The sequence below is a fragment of the Phlebotomus argentipes genome, unplaced genomic scaffold, assembly GCF_947086385.1.
Source record: "Phlebotomus argentipes unplaced genomic scaffold, Phlebotomus argentipes genome assembly contig_6, whole genome shotgun sequence".
NCBI lineage: Eukaryota > Metazoa > Arthropoda > Insecta > Diptera > Psychodidae > Phlebotomus > Phlebotomus argentipes.
Window position 1 is genome coordinate 1,599,189 of NW_026776145.1, and position 27,028 is coordinate 1,626,216.

At 40.4% G+C, this 27,028-nt stretch overlaps 1 protein-coding gene across 2 annotated transcripts; it reads left to right on the top strand.

Annotated features, from left to right (window-relative positions):
- The first annotated feature begins 112 nt into the window (after window positions 1–112).
- LOC132260095 (uncharacterized) lies at window positions 113–27,005 on the top strand. Of its 2 annotated transcripts, XM_059758024.1 has the most exons (15): window positions 113–220; window positions 591–881; window positions 18,908–19,280; window positions 19,629–19,776; window positions 20,410–20,531; window positions 20,591–20,788; window positions 20,845–21,025; window positions 21,090–21,290; window positions 21,361–24,692; window positions 24,753–25,178; window positions 25,271–25,587; window positions 25,654–25,834; window positions 25,904–26,040; window positions 26,116–26,166; window positions 26,235–27,005. In XM_059758024.1, exons 3-15 carry the CDS (start codon window positions 18,920–18,922, stop codon window positions 26,370–26,372), a joined length of 5,793 nt encoding a protein of 1,930 aa, XP_059614007.1. In that variant the 5' UTR covers window positions 113–220; window positions 591–881; window positions 18,908–18,919; the 3' UTR covers window positions 26,373–27,005. The 2 variants fall into 2 exon arrangements, with proteins under 2 accessions (XP_059614007.1, XP_059614015.1); XM_059758032.1 differs by lacking the exon at window positions 113–220 and having other exon boundaries at window positions 301–881.
- Window positions 27,006–27,028: the final 23 nt, after the last annotated feature.

Sequence of the window (27,028 nt, forward strand, 5' to 3'; positions counted from 1 at the left end):
CCCGCGAGCACACTGCCTTGTCCCGCCGCGAAGCACTTTCCCACACCAACACACCTTCGCGCCGGTGTGGAACGCCGAGAGTGCTAAACATGCACGGCGACAGCACTCGCGGACCCCAAAACGGACCAAGGTGCCAAGGCAATTTAGTCGAGTGAAAGACTTCACCGAGTTACAACGTGTGTCTCGATCCTTTGGCGCTGAACTCTCCGCACACCAGCAGGTGCAGAAAAACTCATCGCTCGCCACAGCCCCAGAAGCGCTGGAGATGTTGTGTTAATTCGCGTGTGGTTTAGTGTGACTTTCCAGCCAACAAGTGCACTTTCCATCGCCTCAAATGATATTAATTAGTTTTTCGTGAATTCTAGCTCACGATCGCTAAGTTAAATATTGATCGCGCACACCTTTCCATCTCCATATTGGCTCAAGTCATTTCTAACGTGCAAATTCAGCTTGAAACACTCATTTCTTGCCACCACTCGATCGTTTGAGAGCGCTGGTGGAAAAAAACTGTGCTCGAAATACACGACTAAACCACACAAAATCTCACAAAGTGATCGCGAGTTTGACGAGAGAAGTTGGCATTCTTGCAGTTGCGAAAGGACTCCGCGGAGCGCGTTGGAGAGAATTCTCTAAAGAAATTGTGGCTGCTGCTCATTAATCATACAAGTTGAAGTTAATATCTTGACTGAGAGTTTGCAAGGAGGAAAAAAAAGCGAACAGGTTTTAAGTGTAAATATTATATTTGCAATTTTCGCGTAGTTGATCAAATAATCACGAGTCGTACACCAATCCCAGAAAAGTGACATTTACCAGTTGCACACACAGTGATCTAATATATAAATGGATTTGAAAGGCCTGTAAGAGCACCTCTTTTCTTCAAGGTAAAATGAAATTATATTTGTGAGACATTATTTATAGGATCGCAAATTAGTCTTGTATTTTAATTACTCCGCCGAGGTACAAGTGAGCAAGTCAACTTGCTATCATATGCCCAGCTTTTATGGCGCATTCCTTTTTATTAAACGCCAATCTCGCGGCGTTTCAACACTCACCCAGATCACTCAATCACCCGTTCTCGCCAGCATTCACCAAATTTCCAATTTGGCGGGCGATCGTTTGGGAAAACGCCAAAAGTGACCCCGCGAGTCGATTGGAGGTCTTTGAGCAGTGTGACCCCTCAACCCGTTGCTCTCCTCTGCCCGGCAGGCAAACACCCAAATTCCCAACTGCCTCACAACAAACCTGTCGATAGGGTGATGGTGGATGAGTAATGCGTTGCCGTGGCAAAAACTCACTCGGCAATCGCCATGGTAAGCACAATGAATAGGAACGTAATGCAATCAGCCATCGATCGCCTTGCCCATTCAAGACAATGTCCATTTGCTACACGGACCATAAACTCCTTCATATGTCGCTCGGTAGTCATAAATTTTCCACCCAACGCTCAAACTATGTTTAACTTTTACTGAAAGAATGCTTTTTCGCCACCAATTCCAACAACATTCCCCGCAGAGTGAAAAAAATCATTCATCTCCGAGTGTCTCTGAGCCGAAAAGAAATGGCCAGAAGAAATAAAAACCGATAAAGTAGTCCATCGAACGGACTTGAAGATGTGGCCTTCCACTCCACTCATTATCGTGTCAAATTCAGCGGCAGTGGAATTCTTCGGCCTCTGTTCCCACTGTCGAAGATCTCTTCCTCGGTCCAATCATAAGTGTATCGGGGCAAAAAAGAAACTCCACCGAGAATGGCAAGGCAAATTATTATTGAATAAATGCCGGACAAAACACAAAAAGACCATATATAATTGAATTTGTAGTGAAAGACAAGTTGACCGAGTGGCCAAACTATGCCTTCTTGCTGCAGAAGAGATTTGGACAGAAATTTCACTATAAAAACCCATCGAGCGCTCATTTTCTCCAAATCCCTGCCCATAGTGTGGAGTAACTGGCAATCACTACTCGATAGCAATATCTGGGATTCCAAAAAGAACCACACCCAAAAAGAGGTTCGTCGCTTCCATCAAAATCTTTCGTTTGTGACACAGTGCGCGAATGGGTGAATCTTCACAATGCGAGTACCATCGACCTTTCAGTGGAAGTGGCACGTGAAATTATCCCATATATTTGCTATCAATTAGCGATAATTGCTCGCCAATTGCTCTATTAGCACCCGACCGGGGGAAGAATGTGCCATTTCACAAATATCTCGACACATCAATCGGAAACACCACCGGTGACTGTGAGATAATCCGATATAAGATGCCGCGTGTTCGTGAATCACTCCATTTGCCACTTATGCAAGTTGCAGAGGGCAAATAGAGTGCATCGAAAGGCTGGAGAACTTGCAGAATTCAATTGAGAGTCTCTCGCTCTCCGAATCCGTCACCGCGATATAAATTCTCGACAGAGAAATTGCATAACTTGCAATTGAGATAAATATTTATGATAGCTCCACAACTCCCTCTGACAAAAGCGTCTCGCTTTGGAAAATGTGCAACACACATTCCAGTCTACGGCAAAAAGGCGCATTTATGCCACTTTTGGGATTCGTGGGCGCAAAGGAAACCCACCAATGAATAGAGCCAAAGTGAATGCACGTTAAGTCACAAGTATTCCAAAAATTTACAACAATACACGAATTTTAATTACAACCATTGCGCAAAAGCCCGCAGAATTAATTATCACCTTCAATTCACTTTTCATTTATTATACACACATAGACAGTCATTTTCCGGAGTTGAATCGTTTTTCTCGCATTTCTCTTGAAATCTCTGGAAAATATCGCAAACACGTGTTTGCGTCAATTTCAATTTACTGACATTGAATGCATTCAATACGCCTGAGTCTTCTAATAAAAATACGGATTTCAATATTCATATTTTCATAGAGCTTCTCGCAGTTGACACACGATAAGAGTGAACTAACCTGATCCTCATCACATGGTTTTTACCACATTTGATTCGTTCACTCCATAGTTTGTGGTTAGTTTTCTTTCGCGTAGTTTTCAAAGAATTAATTCTATTGAGTTACTGTGAAGTGGAACAATTTCGTTGCGGAATTTTCCTCAAAGATTTCATCTCTATCGTGTTTACGAAGATTTACAAATTGGGAAAAGATTTGTCTCTATTGTTGGAAGGTAATTTCGTCTGAAATATTTATTGCTCAAATATTGCGCTGCAATGAGTGAAAGAAGCGTTTCTATATTCCAATTATTCTACTCAGATTCCTAAAAATCTACCCCATAAAGACGCCCTTAAGAACCAAATGATTTTTCATCAATGGATTTGTCAGTAATTTATTGCACCTTGGAATATTTTCATAATGTCTAAGAATGATGCAAGAAGTGCTGCAATCATCTGTGAAAAAGCCTCACGAACATGAAAGAGATTCATGCAGGAAATTTTCAATTAAATTGCCTCAATTGAATATTTTTCAAATTCCCTCCATCTCTTCGTGGCAAAATGATTTGGCTGGTTTTTCTGCACCAAACATATCAAGGTTGATAAACACAAGAGATCGGAAATTGACCTTCATCATCTACACAAGTCGAGTCAGAGGTGATCATAGTCATTATGAGCTCGGCAATATTTTCTCTCAAAATTTCCACCACTCAATATTTGGACATGATTGATGAGGAAACATCACCGAAAGAGCATAACTAATTTTCCTCAATTGAATCCCCTCGCGAGGTTGGTGCATCTCCCAGGGCGCGTCTTGAGATAATTCCCTCATTTGAGGAGGTCTAAGTAAATTGATATCTTGCTTGGAATTGTTTCACATTGTAGTGGCAATCATAAAAGATTTAATACTGGAACTTTCTCGCTCCATTAAAACAATTTTTTTTAACAATTTATCGTGCTAAGATGTGCGAAAGAAGAAAGGTAACTATCACATTGGATGAACCACTAAATTGTGCACCACAATGATCTCTTATTTTTACTCTATTCTCTCCCGTATAATTATTTTTTTGGTGAAAAACCCGTGGATATAAAAAAAAAGTGAGAGACTGAAGATGGAAATTGTCCCATGAAATGGACATTAACGATGAAGACTGACACATTTTACACGAGTGAATCACATTCTCATCAAATTATCTATTCATCTAGACCAAAATAAGAGCCTCGACGTTTTTTTCTGCATTCCAAAAAGTACATCAATGTAAAAAATCAGTCAGATTCTAAAACATATCCGTCATGATGTCGACAGACTAAAATTGCTAATAAATTTAGCTGAACAATGAGAAGAATAAATATATAAAATAAAACATCTCGTAAACTCGCAGAAAGGATCTTCAGCCATATATGACGAATGAATTCCTCTGAGAAGGAAATAAAAGATAATACCTAATTCCAACCCATTTCGGAGTTAATTACAATTCAGCTGGATTCTCTCAATCGCGGCAAAATATGGACGCCGATTAGATCTTTTGTTGTCTTCGAGGCACCACATGAAAACCTGAAAATTTCCTGAGATGTTTCTGCTGAATCTCAACCCGTTTTGGCAGATCACTCACATACCAAAATCTCCCATTCTAATTTTGTATTTGTAGTATATAAAATCGCCAAGGTCAGCGATGGCCGTTAGTTGAGTCTGAGATTCATTCTTCGCTTCGAAATTCCCCCGATCATCCGTGGCAAATTGCAAAGATCATCCCAAGCGACACGGAATACTCCGCCATGCGAATGCGAAAACATATAAATTGCGCACAATTGTGACTAAAATTTGGGATGAGGGCAAAAACGTCCGAAGAAGTGAATCATTAGTAGCAATTATTTGCGATCATACTCAAAATTCTAGAGACGAGTTTGCCTGATGGACAGCGATCGTCTAGGAATGGATAATTAATTGCTAATCTTTTGATCGTGGCACTTGGACAAGGTTGAAACTGGCAAGTCGCATCTTTTCCGCCTTTCTATCCCACCAATTTCATCACGTCATACCTTCCACCGGCGGTCATGAGCAGATCAATTTCTCCTATTGGCTCTCTCCCCAAAAACTCCCGTGCGTGGTATGTTACCACTTTCGAATCTGCACAATTGCTCACATGAGACGCTAGGAAGATTTACGAGGGGCAACACCTCGAAACTGGTCCAGGTGAGTGGCAGTGCCTAATGAAATCGTCCAACTGCATGCCGCGCATTTTGCAAACGCACCGTGCAATTGAAAGTCACGCCGACTCGAGTGACACTAAATTACACCTGGCTCTTGGATATTGCTACACTTTTACCTACGCTTCAGTACTTTGGCGTATTTCCGAGAGTAAAGTTACCACGAGTGTAGGTTCAAAAAAACCCCAATGCGAGTAATGTCAGTTTTTATCTTCTTACATATATGGGAGAAAAACTGAAGACCAGTTTAATAAAGTTAAAAAAAAAAACACTTTTTCTCAAGTTTAGAGCCATTAAATTTCCTGCAAATACAAGAGTATTTCGTAATCTCTCGATCAATTATATCTAAATGTTAAGTGAAACAAAAACAACATTTGTTATTTTCCATCTACAACTGAGTATAAAAACAGATGTAATATTAAAAGAGAGAAAGAAAAACACTTTTTTGTGTGAACATTATTAAAAATATATTGAGACTGCAAGATAACTGCAGTTCAAGGAGAGATTCATAGTTTACCTCCCCTCAGGAGATCACAAAATTCATATCTTTTGCAATTCAAAGAAATTTGATGTCTCAAATGTAGAAGCTAACAAAATTATTTATTTGCACAATCATGACGAGCGACAGTGACTCATGAGATGAGGAAAATTTTAGCTTCTTGTTTTCTTATTGTCGCTTTTTCGCTAGTCTCTTATTACTTAATTAGTCAAATTAGTCTTCCAGCTATATGACCCTATTATCACCTCCTGATTGTCATTTCTTACTTGCCTGAGAGGCTTGGAGAATTGTTTTCGCAATACTTGATGTAATTTTGATATTTACTCTAATGTATGTAAAATACCAGGGAGTGGAACATTTCTGCCGTCTAGCCAGATCTATTCTCCATGTATTTTTTCAACATCCAATCACGCAGACAAAAATCTTCATGAAAGATCCCCTCGTAGAGATGCCATTCACTTCTTTTCTATTTCTGCTGAGTTGAATAGGAAAAAAGCGTATTGCAGAGCTCAATTTCAAATACGCAAAGTGAATTCTCAATTGAATGCGCAACTTACAACTGGATGGGCTTTTTTATCCTCCTAAGCTCACCAAATCAGCATTCACTACTTGTTGAGCAAGTTATCATGCCAAGATACTTATTACACCTGCAAATAGTGGAACGATAACCTTTTATGTCACTCGATTGTGAGTAAAAGTGCAGAAATATGCGGTGACAGTGATTTTTTCCGTGGGCTCAGACCTATTAGAGGAGTGGCATTAGGGTGCATAAAAGCGTGGATTTATGGACCGACTCCTTGATCACTTTAATGTCGCGGAGCGTGAAGAAATTCTCCCCTAGAGGTGAAAAATAACTCACACTGAGCTATTTATGTGCTCCTCTAAGCGTCTTATAAGAAGAGGAACACAAAGAATTATGCCCTCAAAGCTGGAGTCCAAGAACCGACGAATAGTTCTGACTTTATGAGGTGTAATCTCTCAAGAATTTCCATACAATTATATTGGGTATTGTATTCAATTCCTGAGATGGTGATGATGATGGAAAATCCATTGTATATCCTCCTGCACACTGATAGTTTTCCATCACCACCTTCACTCTCTCGTCAGTGCTGTGCGCATTGATAGAGACTTTTCAATGTGATCCCCTCGGCTGTGGAATCCTTTGGAATGTTAATGGCCAGTGACAATTTAAAACGATTATTTTCGCGTCAAGTATCCAAAGAATGATGCTTTAACTCGACATTCGATATCATAGCGTACGAACAAACGCGCCATCCTCATCAGGTTCTCACTACTTGAAAGGAAAGTTATATGGTTTTGTTTCTAGACTTGTAAACTGAGGAAGATCAAGAGTGATCACTCAAATCTAGTGCATACAAATTGCAATTTCATGCATAGAAATATTTGACCGAAACTGCCTTCTCCCCTTCACTATACTCAGATCCAATAAGTTAAAAAATATCGGTGATTTGTTGAAACATTCAAAAACTAACATTCAATCATTTCCCATAGTTCTACAGTATATGTGCAGCTTTTGTCGCACTCAACGAAGTAGCAACAATAAATTCCAAGGTATGAATCTTCTCATTTGTACTCTTATTGTGGCGATTGTAGCCACATGAGATACACAGGCCGGAATGCTCTTTCTTGTGGCGGAAGGTGTATGTGTGTCCCTTGGGTGCGGGGTTTCCTCATCTTTCAGCACTCCTTCGCGCCCCGCGGGAGGCGGGGGAAAGAGTTCAATAACCACGCAAGTCTAGCAGCCTCTCTTGTGACCCATGAGCTCGACGCAGCCTCATATAGTATTACACGGCGCACAGAAATGCAATTCTGCCATTTCTGCATTTTACGTTTTGCATGCCATCCACTGTGTGAATCAACTCGCGTTTCGCCTCAAACGCCAGACAAATGCTAAGCCCTTCTGCCGGAGCTTGGACGGGGCGTAAAAGAGCATCGCGAGGGACGATAAAAATTGCACAGTGTGCGCCAGTGAGAGTCTCTTCGCATGTCCAGAAGATGCACCGCGGAATTCACGGAATATTAATAATTACGGACAAGAGACGTTCAATTCAGTGTGTAAAGAGTCAATGCATGATTTACTGTTTTTAATTAGCCAACCACTAATATGTGAATCACGTACACTAATAAAAGAGACTGCCGCATTAGACTCATTCACCTCTTTTGGCGGGAAGCAAATTGCCGAAGGTTGACTCCCCATCAAACGGCGATCATTTAGTCAGCATTTGCCAGTTAGACAATTCAGCGGAAAAAAGATCTCCCTCTGCAAAAGGCAGAGAGACATGACAAAATTTCAATATCCGCTCCCGTCATGTCACAATCAAGTGCGAACCATCAGAGTTGACTCACACGAGCCTGCCTACATGTGATTTGCATTGAAATATGATTTGGTTTCTCGGGTGTCTGAAGGCCGGTATTGAGTGGTTTTCGGATCACTTTTTGCATTCGTCTGTTTCTCTCATTAGGCTTCCTGTTGTATGGCTAAGGATAACTTATTTGTTTGACTGGTCTTCAAATTCTAGTCATACTGGAAGAATTTTCTCATGGAATTCCCATAAACTTGTATACCTACTCAGAATTGTTGACAATATCGTCATAAAAATTATTTTTTCGTGATATTACAGTGCGAAAAACCCGCGAAACGATGTGTTTCTGTCGGAAAGTTTATGAGTATTAAAATATATTTATTCTTCCAGGAAAAGTCTCACTCATTCCACCATTTCGAAACGGTCAAATTCAACTTTGACAGTCCGAATCTGGTTGAATTTTTTATTCGAAAAATTTAATCCAAATTCTTTTTTTTAATCATGTGAACCACTCGTAATTTTCCTGGTCGAGGTCTCACGATAATATTTCAACTTTCAAGGTGCGACAGAGCGCATGTGTGTCTCTAATGATTTCAATATTCGTGCAACAGGAAATATTCGTCACCATTCAATGTAGATTTCCTAACAAATCACCGTAATAAATTAGTGATCATTTAAGGAAAGCACTTAAGATAAACGAATTGTGGTGTGAAAATTAATTCTTCCCATTCATTTAATGCACCGTCGGAATTTCAAGAGAAATTTCATCTTAATTTTCACAAACACCCAAATTGCGAACGCAATTGTGAAACAACAATTCAGCGTCTTTTCATCAATGCGTTGTGCACTTTTTGATGAAATATCGGATCGAACTCTCGCCAGAAAACTTTCCCTCCAAACTGCATTTCGGCCACATTGAGTTTGCGACAGTAATTAGAGCAGTTGCACAGAGCATTTCCCATGTCTCAGAGAGAGTGTACGTCGGAGTCTTGGAATGTTTTGCAAGATTGTTGAAATTTGAGGCAATAGAAAAAGAAACAAATGGCAATCACGATTTTATCTCCCAGCGGTGGTGAATTCATTTCATCTCTCTGGGTTTCTTTCCGAAAAAAGCTCCACAACATTCCCAATGAATTTAAAAAGTCTGCAATTGAGTGAAATTTTGAGATGCGAAAGTTGATCTCGAATACACACAAAATATCACCATATCATCCAGTTTTTTCCCTCAACCTGCTGCAGTCAGAAATTGGAAGTCTCTCTCCACCACCACTGCCGATCGGCACATGAGAGCCGCACTGCAAGATATTAATATTCAATTTGTATATATTACTCCGTCCCTGCTGTGGTATTAAAGTCCAATGGTGGATCTGTGAAATGAATACATGGTGCTATATAACTTATGTGGTTTCCATACACATGCCGGGCAAAAAATCGCCCAAACCGGTCTTGAGCTCAACAGAATTGTCGGCTCCGATCGCTGGGGGCTCAACGGATGGCCACCGCCGCAAATTATCCCAGAGTTCTCAGTCCGAGACTCGCCAGCCGATTGCAGATATTCTCCGTCCAAGCACCGATCCTTCGGTCAATGCGATGACTGGCACCCACAACATGGCCATGGAGAGATAATGCACGCCGCATGAACTTTCCCCTTCTTTGCAGCGCACTCAAGGCAAAGAATTAATTGAGATATGCCTCTGCGAGTGCCAAAAAATATGCCCAAATGAAGAGCCGTTACAAAGTAACTTAATTGGCGAGATGATCGCGAATTAGAAAGACAGGTGGGATGAAAAAAGTCAACACTTTCCCTCCACGCGCTCGGCAAGGCGGCATAAAAAGCCATACAAGAAAACACAGATTACCTTTATATGCATTCACCTTGTAAAAGTCATCGGCAAATAAATCTTCCATCTCGTGGTGCTTGTGTACATACATCGTGGAATTGGGTGTACATTTGCGCACTCCAGCAAATTCCAGTTTCAATTTCAATAAATTCCACTCATAATTCCCAATGAGCACCTTTCCAAATGCATTATATTCAAATCACCATCTGTTACCATTCGCCGATGAGATGCTGAGGAATCCCCCAGCATATGCTAATAATGAAATACACGTTGTACTGACTCTCTCACAGGCTTAGTGGAAATTTTTCACACTCAGCAACAACTATTTCGCAAATTTACAATATTGAGCGAAATTTGTCAATTAATTGCAGAAGAGATTGCCAAAATATCCGGAAAACAAGAGTTTCTTGCAACATTTTTCATGTTGTGAAAAAGCCAGTGCGAAAGAATTAATTACTTTGGAGGTAAATATGGCTCAGGGAGAAAAAGTAGTCAATAGTGCAAAGCACTTTAACTGTTCTGGAATATTTGTATACAATTTCCACCACAAAGAACACAAATTGTTTGTCGTGATGCCGAATTAATGAAATTTTACCAAAAATCTGTCGAAAAAAGAGTCATTACTTTAATATTTTACACATCCTTTAAAAAATCAACAGCACAAAGCAACAATGGGGCAATCACTTGTATGCTTTTTAATGTGCTCAGTGTACATTCGAACGAATCATGCACCTCTCTCGAGTAAATGCTTTTAGAGTCATGACAGCTTTTACTTTCAAACACTATATGATTTGCACGAGTCTGCACCATCAGCTCAGCCTGTGAGAGGTCACAATCGTTTGAAGAAGAGCAACCAGAAAATGAGGCTGAGGAATGTGTTGAATGTCTGAAAAAATGTCGTTTTTTCCAAGCTCTCACCAAATTCCAATTGAAATTCACCTCATTTGAGTGCAATCTTTAATAACAAGTAATTGCAAGTCTTCATTGTTGAAATTCAATGGCATTTATCAAATACAGCCAAAGAGTGGCCAAAGTAATTGGATTTTATTGCTGGAATTGGAGAAAAAAAGTTTTGCCTAATATCCCCCAAGATATTTAATAGAGCCTTCAAGCTCAAATATTTTCTTATATGACTCACGCTACAAATGTCTTACGAAAAAATGCCGGGTTAAGTGTAAAAAGCCCCCCCAGAGTATACAACTAAATTGTCTGCAAAGGTCACCTATTCTTTCCACACAGAGAAGGCTTTTGGTGAGCTGTATGAGCACACACATCTTTTATACAAATCAATTAAACATACCCGAAGAGACACTTTCCATTTTGTGAAACGGAAAATTGCCAAAAAGTTAAACAAAATTAACGTCAACCTGAAGTATTGTAATTGCTCTTTTGCATGAGGTGAAAAGACAAGGGAAACACGTGAATGCATACATCTGCCAGATTTCTCCGCCACTAAAATGATTAATATTAACATATCACGTCACAAATAGTAACATGAACTGATAAAACCACTGACTTGTCCATCTGAATTGTATACAAATACCCAGCATTGGATGAAGCAATGGTGATCCTTCTTTCCCAAAATAAATAACGTCTTGAGAGATGTGCTGAACTACTCCCACAATTTCACTTTTATTTTACACAACCGACTTAAGAGTGAATAGCAGAAATGTGGCGCTGAATACAAAATGCAGAAAATTGCTCACGGACTTGTTTAAGATTCCCCAAAAGAAATGGAAAGAGAAACAATATAAGCTTATATAAGGAAACAAATATCAATTCATGATTTTCCTTTCATTTCGATCTTTTTTACTGATCGTTGCACTTTTCTCCGATGCTGAATTAAGAGCCATTGAATCTTCTCCGCAGAAAGTTTCCAATCTCCATCGTTTTTGCGGCTAGATATTGCATTTGAATGAGCATATTTTTTTTCTATGTTTATACCAAAGTGTGCTTCTTGCTGAAATTAAATCTAGAACATGTTTATCAACAACAGTTTAATAAACATTCCAACTTCCTCATTCCGACACTTGTTTTTGCAATAAAACGCAATTATATAAATTCTTAAACCAAAAACTAGATATTATTGTAATAGCACATTATGAATCACTAATTGCGAAATGAAATGAAGTGTTACAAGTCTTGAACTTGAAAACAAACAAAAGCCCGTTGTCCTAAAACATGCGTATCATCGACGATTTGAAATATTCTGCGAGATAATCACGTTTCAGGAGATAAATCTACTCGCGAGATTTTGGCATTTTTGCCAAATGTTCACATTGGATGGATTCGATGAAAGGAATACCTTGAATTCAGGTTGATTATTGTGGGTCGTGGTCATGAATTTGCATTGCCAATTGACCTCTATCAGTTGCACCACAACGATAGCATAAATGCATAATTAACCGTTGTGGTTTTTATTGTGCCAAATGATAGGTTATCAATTAAGAAAAGTAAACAGCATAGGTCATCTCTTGCGCGGCTCGCCATCGGGTTTTCTGCGAATTAGTGTCTACCTTGCACACTTTGGCCAGTCATCATCATCATCAGTGTTTTTGAGCCATTAGCCGAGTCAGGTATCAAGTGATATAATTGAAAGCAATGAATTATGTGCAATATACGGATGATTGTGAATGTGCGCCACGACTCAAAGTGGATTACTTATTGTGAGTCTGCAATCCCATGAGCAAGTAAAACACAACATAGACGCTGTATTGTAACCACGCGAGTGCCATTACTTGCTTGGCTGAGCTTAAGAAATTTGAGGTATTTAGTATTTCTCAAATGCAATAGAGACTCTGTGTGTATGTTTAGGCATTATTAATTGAATCTGTGCTTTTTACCATATGTAATATTTTACTTCTTTGTCACATACACACCATTATTACTACTGCATTCCACTTTTCTGCTGTATTTTTTTCAACAGCCACGGGAATTGCACTTCACTCTCGCTGTTGCTCATGCACAGATTTCCTAACACATGTGTTCCACATGAAGATCTGGATGGTGAAAAGCTTCTTTGAAAAACATCAGAAAATCACGTAAATTCTCACACAATTGCCAATAATGCCTGCTAACACTTTAATCATTTAATTTACACCCTCAAATCACTCATTTTCGATTAGAATCAATTCAAGCTCGATGGCAAATAATATGCATCAGTGAGCAGAATCATGTGACAGACCAATTCTCGCTGTTGAATCTGGTAAATAAGAAATAAATTGGAAACTCTGCGTGAATTTCAACACATACAACTTCCACTTTGCCGGACATTGACAAAAAAATTCAACCTGCAGGATTGAATAATGCAGAGACATTATCGTAAAACATTCGTGATTCTGTGGCGAAATCACATCTCTTTTCTCAAAACTCGCCACAAACGGAAAACTGAACGACCTTCGCGGATTAGAGAAAAAAGCCACACCATTTTGACTCAGTTTTCCATTCAAAAACACATTTTCTGCTCAACATTTCCACTGCGATACTCATGAGTTTGGCAAAGCATGAATTTTAAGTGCTCTTTTTTCATCTGGCTTCCCCTCTGGTTTTGTTCCTGATGGTCACAGAATACGCATAAAATACTCTCGATTTAATTTGCAATTTAGATGCCGTCAAAGAGGAATTTTAACAGTGAAAAATTGATTTAAGGCGCAATGCACGCGCTGAGCAAAAATTTTGCACAGATATGCAAAAAATAATCACACATGCGAAGAATTGTGCCAATCTCGAGTGGAATTTTTCAGCACACAGAACACAAGTCCATTCTCTTTTGATAACCAAGCGAGGAAATCCGCTAAAGAGGCGAAAAAATACCTTATTTATTTCTGTATTTACTTTACTGGACTGCGCTTTTTCGGGTGGCAGAGCAAAAGAGCAAATAAAATCACACAACTCTCGCCTTCACCCGAACGTGGAAGTGATTTTTATTTTCTTTTTCATGAGTGCATAAAAAATTGTGTAAATGGAGCAAAATACCCCAGCACTTGTATATCACGTTACCGTCCGCATAATGGATTGAAAAGTGAATAGAGAGAGATTCATTCATGAAAAAAGATAGCTCATTAAACCATCGCTAACGAAGCGTGAATCGACAATGAGAATGAAAATTTTTGACGCAAAACTTGTAATTTCATTAAATTTACGCGTAACATTTCAAACGACACATTACATCTCTCTCACCGGTACCACAATTTCATTCCATCCACTGCTGCGAGAGAGTCTAGGTGAAAAATGCCTTTCTGTGTGCTCAAGAGGAGTGATCTGCTTTTATATTAATTCAAATGAGACAGTAATAAAGTGCATTCTTGGAATTAATTAAATAACACGAGTCAAGTGGATTATTTTCTCACTCGAATGGCAACTTCTTTAGCCACGTTAGAATTATTATGTCATCAGCCTCAATGGGCAACGATTAAAAGGAGCTCTATACCTACTCCATGACCCACGTGAAGTGAGCTCTTCACGCCGATCGCCGAGAGAAATCTGCTCAAGTCGATAATGACAAGAAAAAGTCTCCTCCTCAAGTGTTCTTTTTCCTTTTCCATGCCACTCTCTTCTTCTCTTGTGTGATGAGCAATTTTACACGCAGGTTTCTATTTGCTTTACGACAAATAAGATGCGCATTCAATTATCATTAATATCACTCGAGCAATCACTATACATTTCTTTCGGACGCCACTATATATCGTGTCTCTCTGCAGGAGAGTCACTGTGTGTAGTGAAAAGAGAAAGGAATTTGCATGGTAAAATTTTTTAGTACATTTAACACAATTAAGAGATGCCACATATTGATTGAAATCGTTCATCTTTCACTCTCAGAAGAGCATTTTTTCCGGCTGTTGATCCAAACCGCCATCGGGAGATGGTTTACTGTAGCAACAAAACGCCATCATATTAATTAATAGCATCTCACAATTTAACAGTAAGGAGAGAACCTGTTTTCGAGACCATATACACACCGAGAGTCTTTTGGTTTTCTCAAGACACTTTTCGAGACACCTCTATTGTGTTAGACAGGCACGTGTATTCTCAATACAAGCAACTGCCGCGGAATTTGCTGCTCACCTCACAGAGTTCATGTCGAGAAAATTCAACCTCCCGGTTAATAAACTTAGAGGTTTATTCATCAGATTATAACCACACCAATTGAGCGTCAAACACTATCTCACATCATGTGTGAATATTTGGAAAGAAAATCACATATTTGTTCGCAAGAAAACGGCCTTGCCGTAAACATTGGTAAGATATTGATGAGGAATGAGGCCAATTGACAACTTCACGAACTCATGAGCTCATTATCGCGATCACAGAATGAGAGAAATCATTTGAATATTAACAGAATAAAACACATACACAATCTCAACAATCAAATTGCAATAAAAGATCAGAATTTCAATGAAAAGGTATATTATTTACAAATTAATTTCCCTCATACAAACACAATCTCTGCACACCTTTAAGAATCTAAACAAAGTATTTTCCTCATTTCTTTGTCTCTCCTCGAAATAAACATTGCACAATTGGAAAAAAAAGAATTTTATCCTTGCATCAAAAGAATGTAGTTTGCATACAATGGATTTCTAATTTTTCAGACTCTTGCCTTTTTTTTCCAAGTCTGCAGAAAAACTTGCGATGATTGTCTTTGGCGACTAATTCATCCGGTGTACAGAGTATACAAACACTCTTATCGCATGAAACTGCACTTCACATTTCATACGTGCTTGATATTACAAGTTCAAAACAATATGTGGCGTTAACTCAAACACGTTGCAAGTTGTTGAGCGTTTCTATTGGAAAATACCTTTAACTTCGTCCCAATTGTACAGTAAATACTTTTGCCGCATGATAAGGGCATTTCTTGTATGACTCTGAAACGAAAGTTGGAAAGAAACTTTTATCAACAAACACCAGAAATTAAACAGCTTTCAAACAATTTTAACATTATCGAGAATGTTAGTTTGCAGTGTGTATTCAAGTTAAGACTTGAGAAGATATGCAAAGTGACGCTTCCTAAAATTCGAAAGGCACTCTCATTATCTAATTCAGCCATTTGCAAAATTATCTCTGTCATGGTCTAAGTGGTAGAAAAATCTCGCAGCCTTTCGAGGCGATTCTCCATTCCAAATGAAACTGAATGTTTTCTTTCAATATCGCACGCTTTTTCGCCTCTCGCAAAGGAGTGCCCATAAAATCTAAAGTATTTCCTAATTGCCCAATTTTAATGATGGCTTTTCTAAAGCACAAAAAATAACAAATTGTTAATTGCTATATGCAAAGGCGCAACTCAACAATGGACTACAAATTGCCGGAGAGAGTCAATGATGGGGACACAATAAAAGTGAAATATGCGACAGATGAGTGATATCTCAATAATCACCTTCCTAAACTGACATAATAACGATGCCATCAATATTCTATAAATTATCTTCCAACGACAATTGAATGAGAATTATGCAACCAATGCGCCGTGTAGCGAGTTACGCGACATGATCCACCGTCGTATTTACGATGCGTTTTTAGGTGGATGAATGCAGAAACCCGTTTGCAGTGTCCGGCAAACGGAACTAGAGATGCAAAAGACAATTTCGAGATCGGGGCATGGTTCGATGAGCAGCGACAAGAGAAGGGAGGAATATCGAGGAGGCAAGTGTGTCTCTTCGTCGGTCTTCACGCAATTATATGGGTGTTTCCTCACTTGTTCTTCACTCTTCCTCCTCCTCCGAGTCCAGAAGCCAGCGATTGTGGGTTACACATTTCACATGCCGGATACTTTCGAGTAGAAAGCAAATACGCATTCTTTGTGTCTTCATCCTATTCTTCTCCTTGCTCTGGAACCTTCAGCTGTTCCTTCATGTGAATCCACAGCAGGAAATGAAGTCATATTAACCATTCACCTCCTGAAGGCGGATTTTTTCCTCCTCAGTCGCTCTAACGACCGTATTACTTTGTGTTCTTCTAATATGCGCATGTGTGTGTCATTTTCCCACAGAGCGACGGAGATCCAGAAATTGCTGATGAGCACATTTTACATACAAAATCCGAGCAAGAAATTCAATTGTTGGTCTGCAGAGGAAGAGGCTTTTCAAACAGAAAATTTTTAATTATGGCAGAGAGATAGAGATCAAATTTCTCTCTTTCTCTCTTGATGTGAGAAATTTTACGCATAATATTTTAAAACTAAGTATAATGTTCTATGCATTATGCACATTAAAAACATATTATACCTTCAAACAGGACAGAGGTCACTTAATTTCATGTATTTTATCCCAAAATGGCAAAACAAAATGTTCCCCAATTGGCGTAAAATATCATAGATCTATTCGTGAAATCATAAAACTCTCAGTCATACCCAATTAGAGTCGTAATTATGGCATTATCAACACCTGTCCATTGACTTATGCGACCTCACGAGTGTATTTCACATCTCAGTGGACAAATACTCACGTATTAATGGGCGTGTTGCTGCACAGAAATCTCCCGAGAGACATCAAACGGTTTCCTCTGATTCACTTCCGAAATAAAACGTGGTCTTTACAACTTCCACTTGACTTACATCGATTCGAGAGACTTTCATTTTCAGGTATTAACAGCATGTCCCATTCCGACATATTACATTGAATTTTATTATATTTTCTGCACATGTCTCATTGAATAACTATTCAATAGATTTTTCCTCTATTCATACACTCTGATGATGTATAAGATTTTGGAGAAAGTACACAATGAATATTAATTTTCAATATACACTTTTTGCCATCGTGTGTCATTCAATGGATCTTGCAATTTTCTCAAGCAATTTCATCAATAGAGAAACACGAAGGAAATCAGTGGAATTCTCAAGTGGCTCAATTTCAAAGTCTCGAATACACTTTGAAGAAGCTATTCATGGAGTTTTAGCGTATTTTTTTTTATGAATGTTTGAACAGTGTTCTTTTTCTGCGGCGCGTGTTGCAATATTTTGACATACATTTCCCTCAACAAAGTGCGCCGAAAGAAAGCCAACCGTGCACCACCCAAATAGCCAAAAATATGTTGTGGTGCTTTCGCAAAGTATACTATGCCTCATTATATCAATACAGCACCTCGATTTATTGGGCAATTTAAAACAATTCCAACATGATTTTGGCAAATTAGAAATATTTTATTTAATAGCCCCACCAAAAGTGATAAATTGTGCCTGTGGCCTTTGAATTTTTCATCATTGTTGTTGTACAGCTGACCAGAGATGCACAACACCTTATTTTCACTAGGGCTATTATACAATAGCCTGGCGAATACAAGTGAAGAAGCTCTCAGTGTGAGGAAATATCGTGAATTGAGCGGTACTTTCAGATATCACAATACTGAAATTACCAGTCTTGTGTGATTTTTCACAGATTTGCTTTTAGACTCACTTTCTCATAATCACTATGCAAACGGTGATATAATTTCAACTGTTTAGTTTAGTGGGTATTTTGTTTAACATTTGCCATTTTATCTAACGACTCCTTCCACCCAAAAATTCCACTCGCGCGCGCTCCTCTCTCACGACATGCATTCGGATGGCCATAAATTATATTGGCAATAATTACGCCATTTGTTATGCTCTCCAGAAGTCTTCTAATATGAAATCTAATGCCATTCACAGTCTCAAATAAATTAGTTTCCAAACGGTAAAAAAGAGGTGTAATCTCAAAATGGAATCACCTGATGGGTGAAGTGCGTGGGAAAAGTCGGAAGCTGAATCCCATGATACAGTCATTAACATTCTGAGAGTTCCAGCTTTGTGTAGAATGCAGGGAATAACTGCGAAAGAGCTGCAGCTCGAGGGGTGGGGAGAACAAGAGTTTGGAATTGTATCTTGCATTCCTGGCGTCCGAATGGACCAAGAGAGCCACTAAATATGCATGATCGGATCTGAATGAAAAGCACACACAGAGACACTTTTAGTATTTCACAATGAATGGAAATTAAGCTCTGCGATCTGTGTAAACGCCCACGATTTGAGAATGAAATGACAATCAATATTAATGAGGGACACATGACTCAATTGCATAATTTACAAATACCTTTATCGACATATCGGCTTGATCACTTGTATCTCCAAAATGCTCTACCACTCCACATGCTAATTATATTAATTGCTTATTTTTAGACATTGCTCAACATGGAGGACAACACGGCGTCCACGTCTTCGGCGGAAACTCACACTCTGGAGGCGAACTATCCGTTCAAGAATGAGGTGTCACTCTCCATCGGCAGCGAATCATCCGCCAGCGAGAACGCCGCTCCAACGCCGTCTCCACGTCACAATTACCAGACCGAAGTGGTAATTCCGCCTCTCGAAGAAGTGGCCCTCACCAAATCCGATGACAGCTTTGACGGCAAGATCGGTTTGGACAATCCCGGCTATGAGCACGAGCACCCCAAGCGACCGTTGAGCTCCTTCGGCCAGAATGGCCTCACAGAAGCCAGCCTCAATTCCGCCAAAACCCAAAATGGAAAGAGTGTCGATAAACCTCTGGCAGGTGAGCAATTGTTTGCTCTTCTTCCCCACCATCTCAACCTGGAAAGGAAGTGCTCTTTTAGCGAAAGAGCTCTTTTTCAGCACACCCATAAAACAATTTTGACGATTTTGGTGTTGAAAGAAAGTTAACAGCTTAAAGAGCACTCATTTTCCTGACAAATTTTTCACATCACACAAATTTAAATGAGTTCTCGTGTTTTTTTTTCCTCTCTCTCTAATGTGAATATTGAGAGAACCTGATTCGCTATAGAATGACAAGATGTCTTTCAAGATCACCTTCCACCGAAATAACATGTTTCGCCCAAACAAGTCCCTGAAAACTAAAAATTCACCTTTTCTCCTCCCGCAGAAGCCGTCAATTTAGAATTAGTAAATCTGAATAAACCCGCAAATGGACACGACAATGGAATCCCCATCAAGAAAGACACAGAAGTGGACATTGGCGATCCCTACGATGAATACTTCGTCCCGGTCAATGAACACCGAAAATACATGAGGTAAAATCTATTTGCATTCGCTACACTGCCTCCTCATAAAATGCTTTAAAGAGACCACAAAAGCCCATAAGAATATCACGGCCACAGCACCGAGAGAATCCCTAAAACAGCCTTCTACACTACATGATATACGGAATTTCTTCTAGCGTGTCTTTTCGAAGGGGTGAGCGTGGAGTAGATAATTACGGACGATCGCTAAATCAGCCTACATATGGTCTCGTCGACTATAAAAGTTGGATTAAAATATCGAGGTACACCCACCCATTCACATCATCAGCGTTCAACGAACCCCCCTTAAATAACGATATCCATCTTGGTGTAAAAAATTCGCCAGTGTTAAATTATCTTCGTCATTTGCGCTTCATTCCCTACTAAATCCGTTCGAGTATAATTCAAAATTGTTTCATTGCTATTGTGTAATTCTGTGAAGAAGCCGAAAAACAGGCATTTGGGGTGTACCTCAGGAGTTCCATTCAGTGACTTTGCTTTGGTTACGGGGTCGTGCATGTAGCAAATGAAATTTCTTAGTAGATTTTGTTCAATTATCTTATCAGACATGCTATCTCAAGCATCTGTGCCATTACCTCTTACCATGTCACTCAACCCTCTGTCTCTTCCTCTTGCTCATTTCAGGGGTGAGAAACTCTATGTGACAAAAGACAAAAGGATCAAGAGCCGATGGAGGAAGTGGCTCTGTTGGGCCATAGTCTTAGCATTACTTGTTAGTTTGGTCATCATCGGTCTGCTGTCAGCAAGTAAGGAGATAACGCATCATATACTTCCGCATTAGTCACTCACCAAATCCCTTTTTCAGCCGGTGTGATCTTCAGTGCAAAACCCACTCCAATAGAGTCTCGACAATTTAACGGCAATGAAGCTCAAGCGGCTGGCATTCTTGGTGCTGCAGGCAGTAGAAAGAACAACACAACTCCAGTAACCCCCATAACAACGTCGAGTACAGCACCGTCAATACCCTCGGTATCTACAGCAAACGACGAGAATATCATCTACGGTAAGGATAATTCATCGTTGATCTTCGCATGTAATAACATCGATTTTTTTTTCCAGTACCAAATACTCTCGAGGGCCAATTGACGCTGCAAGATACGCAATTCCAAGATGATTACAACAACCACGATAGTTCATCATATATTAATCTGGCTCAGAAAATGGAGAGGTCAATTAAGCAGGCACTCACCTCTTATATGCCAAATAATAATGATATTTACGTAAAAGTCACAAACATGAAGTAAGTTGTTGATGTTTTACATCGAAAGTCAGCCTGCTAATTAATTCAACGCTTCCTTTTCCAGACCCGGTTCGATAGTCATTGACTACAGAGTTGGATGGAGCAATAAAATGCAATCTGATATCTCACCAGCATGGCTCAGCAGCAGTTTGGCTGACTATCTTAAAAGAAACAATGGCCGACTGGACAATCACAGAGTGCCAACAAACACATTGAGGGCAGCCCGACTTCCAGATACCTGCTTCATGAATCCTGGCGAATACGAGTGAGTATCAGTGATGAAATCAAAATGGGCAAAGAAATTATTAAAACATACACTCTTTATTTTTTATCAGTTGCGAGCATGAATGCAGATTCAATGAAAAAATTGTGGACTTTTCTTGCACCTGTCCAGACAACATGGAACTCCAAGATGACGGAAAGCGATGCAGACCAGGAAAACTTCACGTTTATGAAGTCACACCAAATCCACATCAGCATGATCATCATCATGATCACGATCATCATCATGATCATGATCATTTCCATCACATTCATTCAGAGCCAACGTCAGAACCCGAGGCTGAGCCAAAGAGCGAACCGGAACCGGAGGGAGAGCCCAAGAGTGAGCCAGAGCCAGAGGGAGAGCCCAAAAGTGAGCCAGAGCCAGAGGGAGAGCCCAAGAGTGAGCCAGAACCAGAGGGAGAGTCCAAGAGCGAACCAGAGCCAGAGCCCAAGAGTGAACCAGAGCCAGAAGGAGAGCCCAAAAGTGAACCGGAACCGGAGGGAGAGCCCACGAGTGAACCAGAGCCAGAGGGAGAGCCAAAGAGCGAACCGGAACCGGAGGGAGAGCCCAAGAGTGAGCCAGAATCAGAGGGCGAGCCCAAGAGTGAATTAAAGTTAGAGGGAGAGCCCAAGAGCGAACCAGAGCCAGAGGGAGAACCCAAGAGCGAACCAGAGCCAGAGGGAGAACCCAAGAGTGAGCCAGAGCCAGAGGGAGAACCCAAGAGTGAGCCAGAGCCAGAGGGAGAGCCCAAGAGCGAACCAGAACCAGAGGGAGAGCCCAAGAGCGAACCAGAACCGGAGGGAGGGGCCACGAGTGAACCAGAGCCAGCGGGAGAGCCCAAGAGTGAAATTAAGCTAGAGGGAGAGCTCAAGAGTGAACCGGAACCGGAGGGAGAGCCCAAGGGCGAACCGGAACCGGAGGGAGAGCCCAAGAGTGAGCCAGAGCCCAAGATTGAATTAGAAGCAACAGGAGAGCCCAAAAGTGAACCGGAATCGGAGGGAGAACCCACGAGTGAACCAGAGTCAGCGAGTGAGCCCAAGAGTCCAGAAACAGATAGTGAAGCTGCTAGCAAAGAACCTAGCACAGAGGAAATTATGACAAAACGCATGGAAGAACAAGTAATTGAAAATCAGCACAAACCGAGGAATGAAATTAATGATATCGATACTTCAAGTAAGTCAGAGTTCACGAAAAGCGAAGGTAAAAATGCTGGAACCGTTAAATCATCCAAGCAATTAGATTACAATTTCGAGAGAGAAGCAACAGAAAATCCAACAACACTCGACAACATTATGATTATTCATCACTCGACTGAGGGTTCGAGTACCGAGGCTTTATCCACAGAAAAACCGGAAGAGAAGAAAACTCAATTCTTCGACCATAAAACTTTAGAAGCTCTTCTCGACAGAGATATGAGTGATTCACTGCTCACAACGACTGAGGCAGAAGATGAATATACAAATATTACAACTGAATCTTCAGATGAGGCTCGAGAAATGGAAGAAGTTACTAGTCCTAAGATGTCTGAGGAAGGAAAAGATATCCCTGAGATGAAAAAGTCATTGTTTATCAGTGAATCCGGCATGCCAACTACTGTTGAGATGAGCGATGCCGATTCTACTACCCTGTCTAGTCCAAGTCGAGGTGATATTAGCGTTGGCACAGATGAAAGTGATTCTGCACTCTCTCCGCTCACCACAGAAATTCCAAAGAGTGATAGCACGGAGATGGAAACTTCTCCATCAACTGACCTTCCCGCACCTGTCACTGAGGACATTAGTGATGATATTCCTAGGCCCACGGAGAACTACTTCAAGTCACCGAGGTTGATTGACGAGGAGCCGAAGACACAAGGAGATCGCACGATAAATATCTTTTCGCCGCGATCCGAGGACACAATTATGACTGTCAATGATTCTGAATCTCAGCAGGGAGACTCTTTGGAAATGTCACCATTTTTGCCCAACATCGAAACATCTAGTCCAAGAACACCATCCTCATATGCCGTCACTGAAAATGTCTCTGAGGCTGAAACATTCCAACCAATACCAAATATTGCCGTAGATCAATCACCCTTCTTGCCTGACATCGACAACAATTCCACCCTTGTGCATAACTTGCATCAGGGCCACGATGCTTTCGTTCAAAATGACACGGAAGAAATGATGAAAGAGGACATCAAGCAAAAGCCGAAAACACCCCGATTGGACAATGATGAGAGCCACAAGGAAAATCCCGTAGAGAGCAATGTGCAAGTCGACCATGTCATGATCAACAGCACAGAACAGTCAGAAGATTCAACTGATTCCGCCATGGAAGCCACATCGGCGAAGCCAGAAAAAGTCGTGAATGAATCCAGTGCAGATTTGTTGGAGACCACATCAAGTGATGGGGAGGACAAGACAACAGTCGAGGCTGCTGACGCGACTACAGCTGCTGCATCAACAGAAGAGCCTAGTTCCACCGTGACAAAAGTGGAAACAACTCAGGTGAATGATGTTGTCACTGAGAGTTCTACTGAGACAGCAAAAAATGTTGTAAATGAGGATAATTCAATCAGAGCGGAAGAGAAACTGACCACAATTGCTACAACAGAACGTCTCAATGAAATCTTCGATCCAGATGAGAAGTTTAGCAAGGAGAAGAACTTCTCCGATGATCAGTTTCCTAAATTGACAGAAAATGACCTGAAGGTCATACCGCTAAGTTCAGGGAAAAACATAAAGAAGCCTGATAAAGATGAATTCTTAAGAGAGAAATTAAGACCCAACGAGATTGGAGAGGAGACCACTGAATCTACGACCGGTCATTTTTTAGGTGAAGGGACGTTTCAGGTGACTTCTGAGTTAACTGGAACGTCCGCAGCCTCGGATAAAAAAATCCCCACTAACATGAAGATGACCAAGAGTTTGAACAGTGATCAGATCGTGATGTTCTCGCAGTGCACTTCTGGTCAATTTGAGTGCATGAATGGAACATCGATTGAGAATGGATCTCCTTGCATCAGCAAGACCGAAAGATGCGACGCCATCTCCCATTGCACTGACGGATCGGATGAAATGGACTGTGAGCGATTGGGATGTCCTGGTCACTTCCAGTGCAGTGATGGACCTTGTTTGTCACGCCACTTGGTCTGTGACGGAATCGCCCATTGCAACGATAGCAGCGATGAGCAAAAGTGTTCAGAATGGCAGTGTCGCTTTGACGAGATTTCGTGCGATGTGTCTGGAAAAGGACCCTGTATTCCCACCCAATGGGAGTGTGATGGACTCCAGAACTGCGCCAACGGACGTGATGAGAGCAACTGCTTGGACACATGCAGCAATAATGAATTCTACTGCACCGTGCAGAAAAGATGCATTCCTGAGGCCTGGAGATGCGATGGGAAGATAGATTGTTCTGGTAAGTGTATAAAACGTCAATTTGCAACATAAAAATTAAGCCTTTTTTTGTCTATTTCAGGAAGTGAAGATGAACGTCTTTGTGACTGCAGTGGAGATAACTTTAAATGCAACACAGGCGGCTGTATTCCCGCCTCTAACGTCTGCAATGGACTGCCTCAGTGTCCGGATCTATCGGACGAATGGGACTGCTTCAAGATCCTGAAGAATGACACTATCACGGAAGCTGCAGATTTACTGGGTGTGAAAAGAGAAATGGGTCAATATAATGTAATTTGTGCTGATAATTGGACAGATGACGACTCCGAAGCGATGTGCCTCAAGCTAGGATATTCCAATTACTCCTCCTGGCAAAAAACAAGCCTCACCAATCCCCCGAGTGTAATCTATGGATTGAATGAATCAACGAGTGGTCCTCTTGTAGAGAAAATCGTGAAGACAGATTCCTGCAACTCTGGCTTCGTCTCACTTGTCTGTGAAGAATTCAGTGAGTATTTTTTCGCAATGTTCGACAGCAGCATTACATAGAAAACAGTAATTCAGTGAGATGATATAAAATCCATTGCACAATTATTGCAGCATGTGGAAATCGCAACAGTGAACCGAAGAGTTTGGACGAGTTAAATGATGAAAAACTCATCGAAGCCGCTGTGCTCTCAAGCGTGGCTCTGGCATTTAGTGAATCATCCAATTTAATTTGTTCAGCAACAATTATTGCCCCACGATGGGTGCTCTCGACCTACTCCTGCATTATCGGACGAACTGAATTGGTGAATGGAAGAAATTCTGCCGTTGACTGGAAAGTGTTCGCCGGCGATCGAACGTTTACACGACAACAGAACAACTCAACAGCAACGCAAACTGCAACAGTGAAGAACATTTACACAAACCCTCAGGTAAAATACACGCAATTATAGACAATGTTGCAGTAAAAATAATAATAATGTCTGTTTATCTTGTAGGCCAAATTCAAACAATTCCTGTATTCGGGAGATTTAGTGCTGTTGGAATTGGAGGATGGCCTTAAGTGGGAGTCAACACTGAGAAGTTCATGCCTCTCTGCCCTTTCTGCAGAACAATCATCATCTATTAACACCGAAATGTCCTGCATAACTGCCGAGTGGGAGGCAAATGCCTCAGATGGTGAGTAATTGGAGAGAGAATATTATTAATTCAGTGCCAATTAACATTAATATACATATTTCGCACCAGAAAACATCAAAGATCGCCAATTGAACTATTTGCGCGCCACAATGATCACGACTGATGAATGCAATTCGACAAGCAATTTCGCTGGAAATCTCCCAGAGAATTCCATCTGTGCCAATCAGGATCAAATGGGATGCAAGGTAAAGCGCATCACATTGAAATCTTATTTGTCTCATTCACCAATGTTGTGATCAATTCTTTCTAAACTCTTCCAGAGAGAAGCAGCCCCTCTTCTGTGCTTAGAAAAGTCAGCCAACTCTGAAAAGGTACACTTCCCATGCAATTTCCTTGTATTGAAAATAGTTCATTTTCCAATTGATTGTGCCATTTGCAGATGGAGTGGGTGTTGCGTGGAGTTCTGAGTTACCACGGAAATTGTGGTCAACGTCAGCAACCGAAAGTTTTCACATCAATCACAGCAGAAATCAGAAATTGGATTGCAAAAACCATAGGAAATGAGCTACTCTATTGAGAACAGACACACTCTGCAAGCATTCAGAACGATAGCTAGTCACAAAATTTTATTTGTGCCAATCAACTGAACGATGACGAATTGTGGAGAGGAAAAATCTGCAGCAAAATTATAATAGTATAGGAAGGAAAACTTAGGGATAATGCGTGAAATACATGTAGAGGATAAAATAGAGGGGCCACGTTGTATCAGGCCTGCGAGCTAAAGAAAGAAAGCGAGGAGTTGAAGTACTACTCCAAATTTGCAATTCAATTACTATTTAAAAGAATTTTGATATGTATTCAAAAGTTGTCGGGAAGAGATAAAAAAAAATGTTAAGGGAAAAATATTCTCTATGTTTTAACTAAGGCTGTAAATATTACAAGAAACTAATAAATACTTTATATTATTATATCAATTTATTCTGGTAGCAAAGAAAAGACAATATTCGAAATGATCTTCTATGAATTCTTTTCTGTAGTTTTAATTTCAATCAACTTCTCAACATTACCGTCTATTACACTTAAGCAATTACATATATATTATTCCAATGTAAAGTAATAAGTAGTTACTGTATATGTATTACTTGCGAAACGTATTGTTTAAAGTGAAATGATAAATAATAGATGTAAATAAAGGAAAATACAATTTTCACGTAATAACTTTTCCTACCAAGG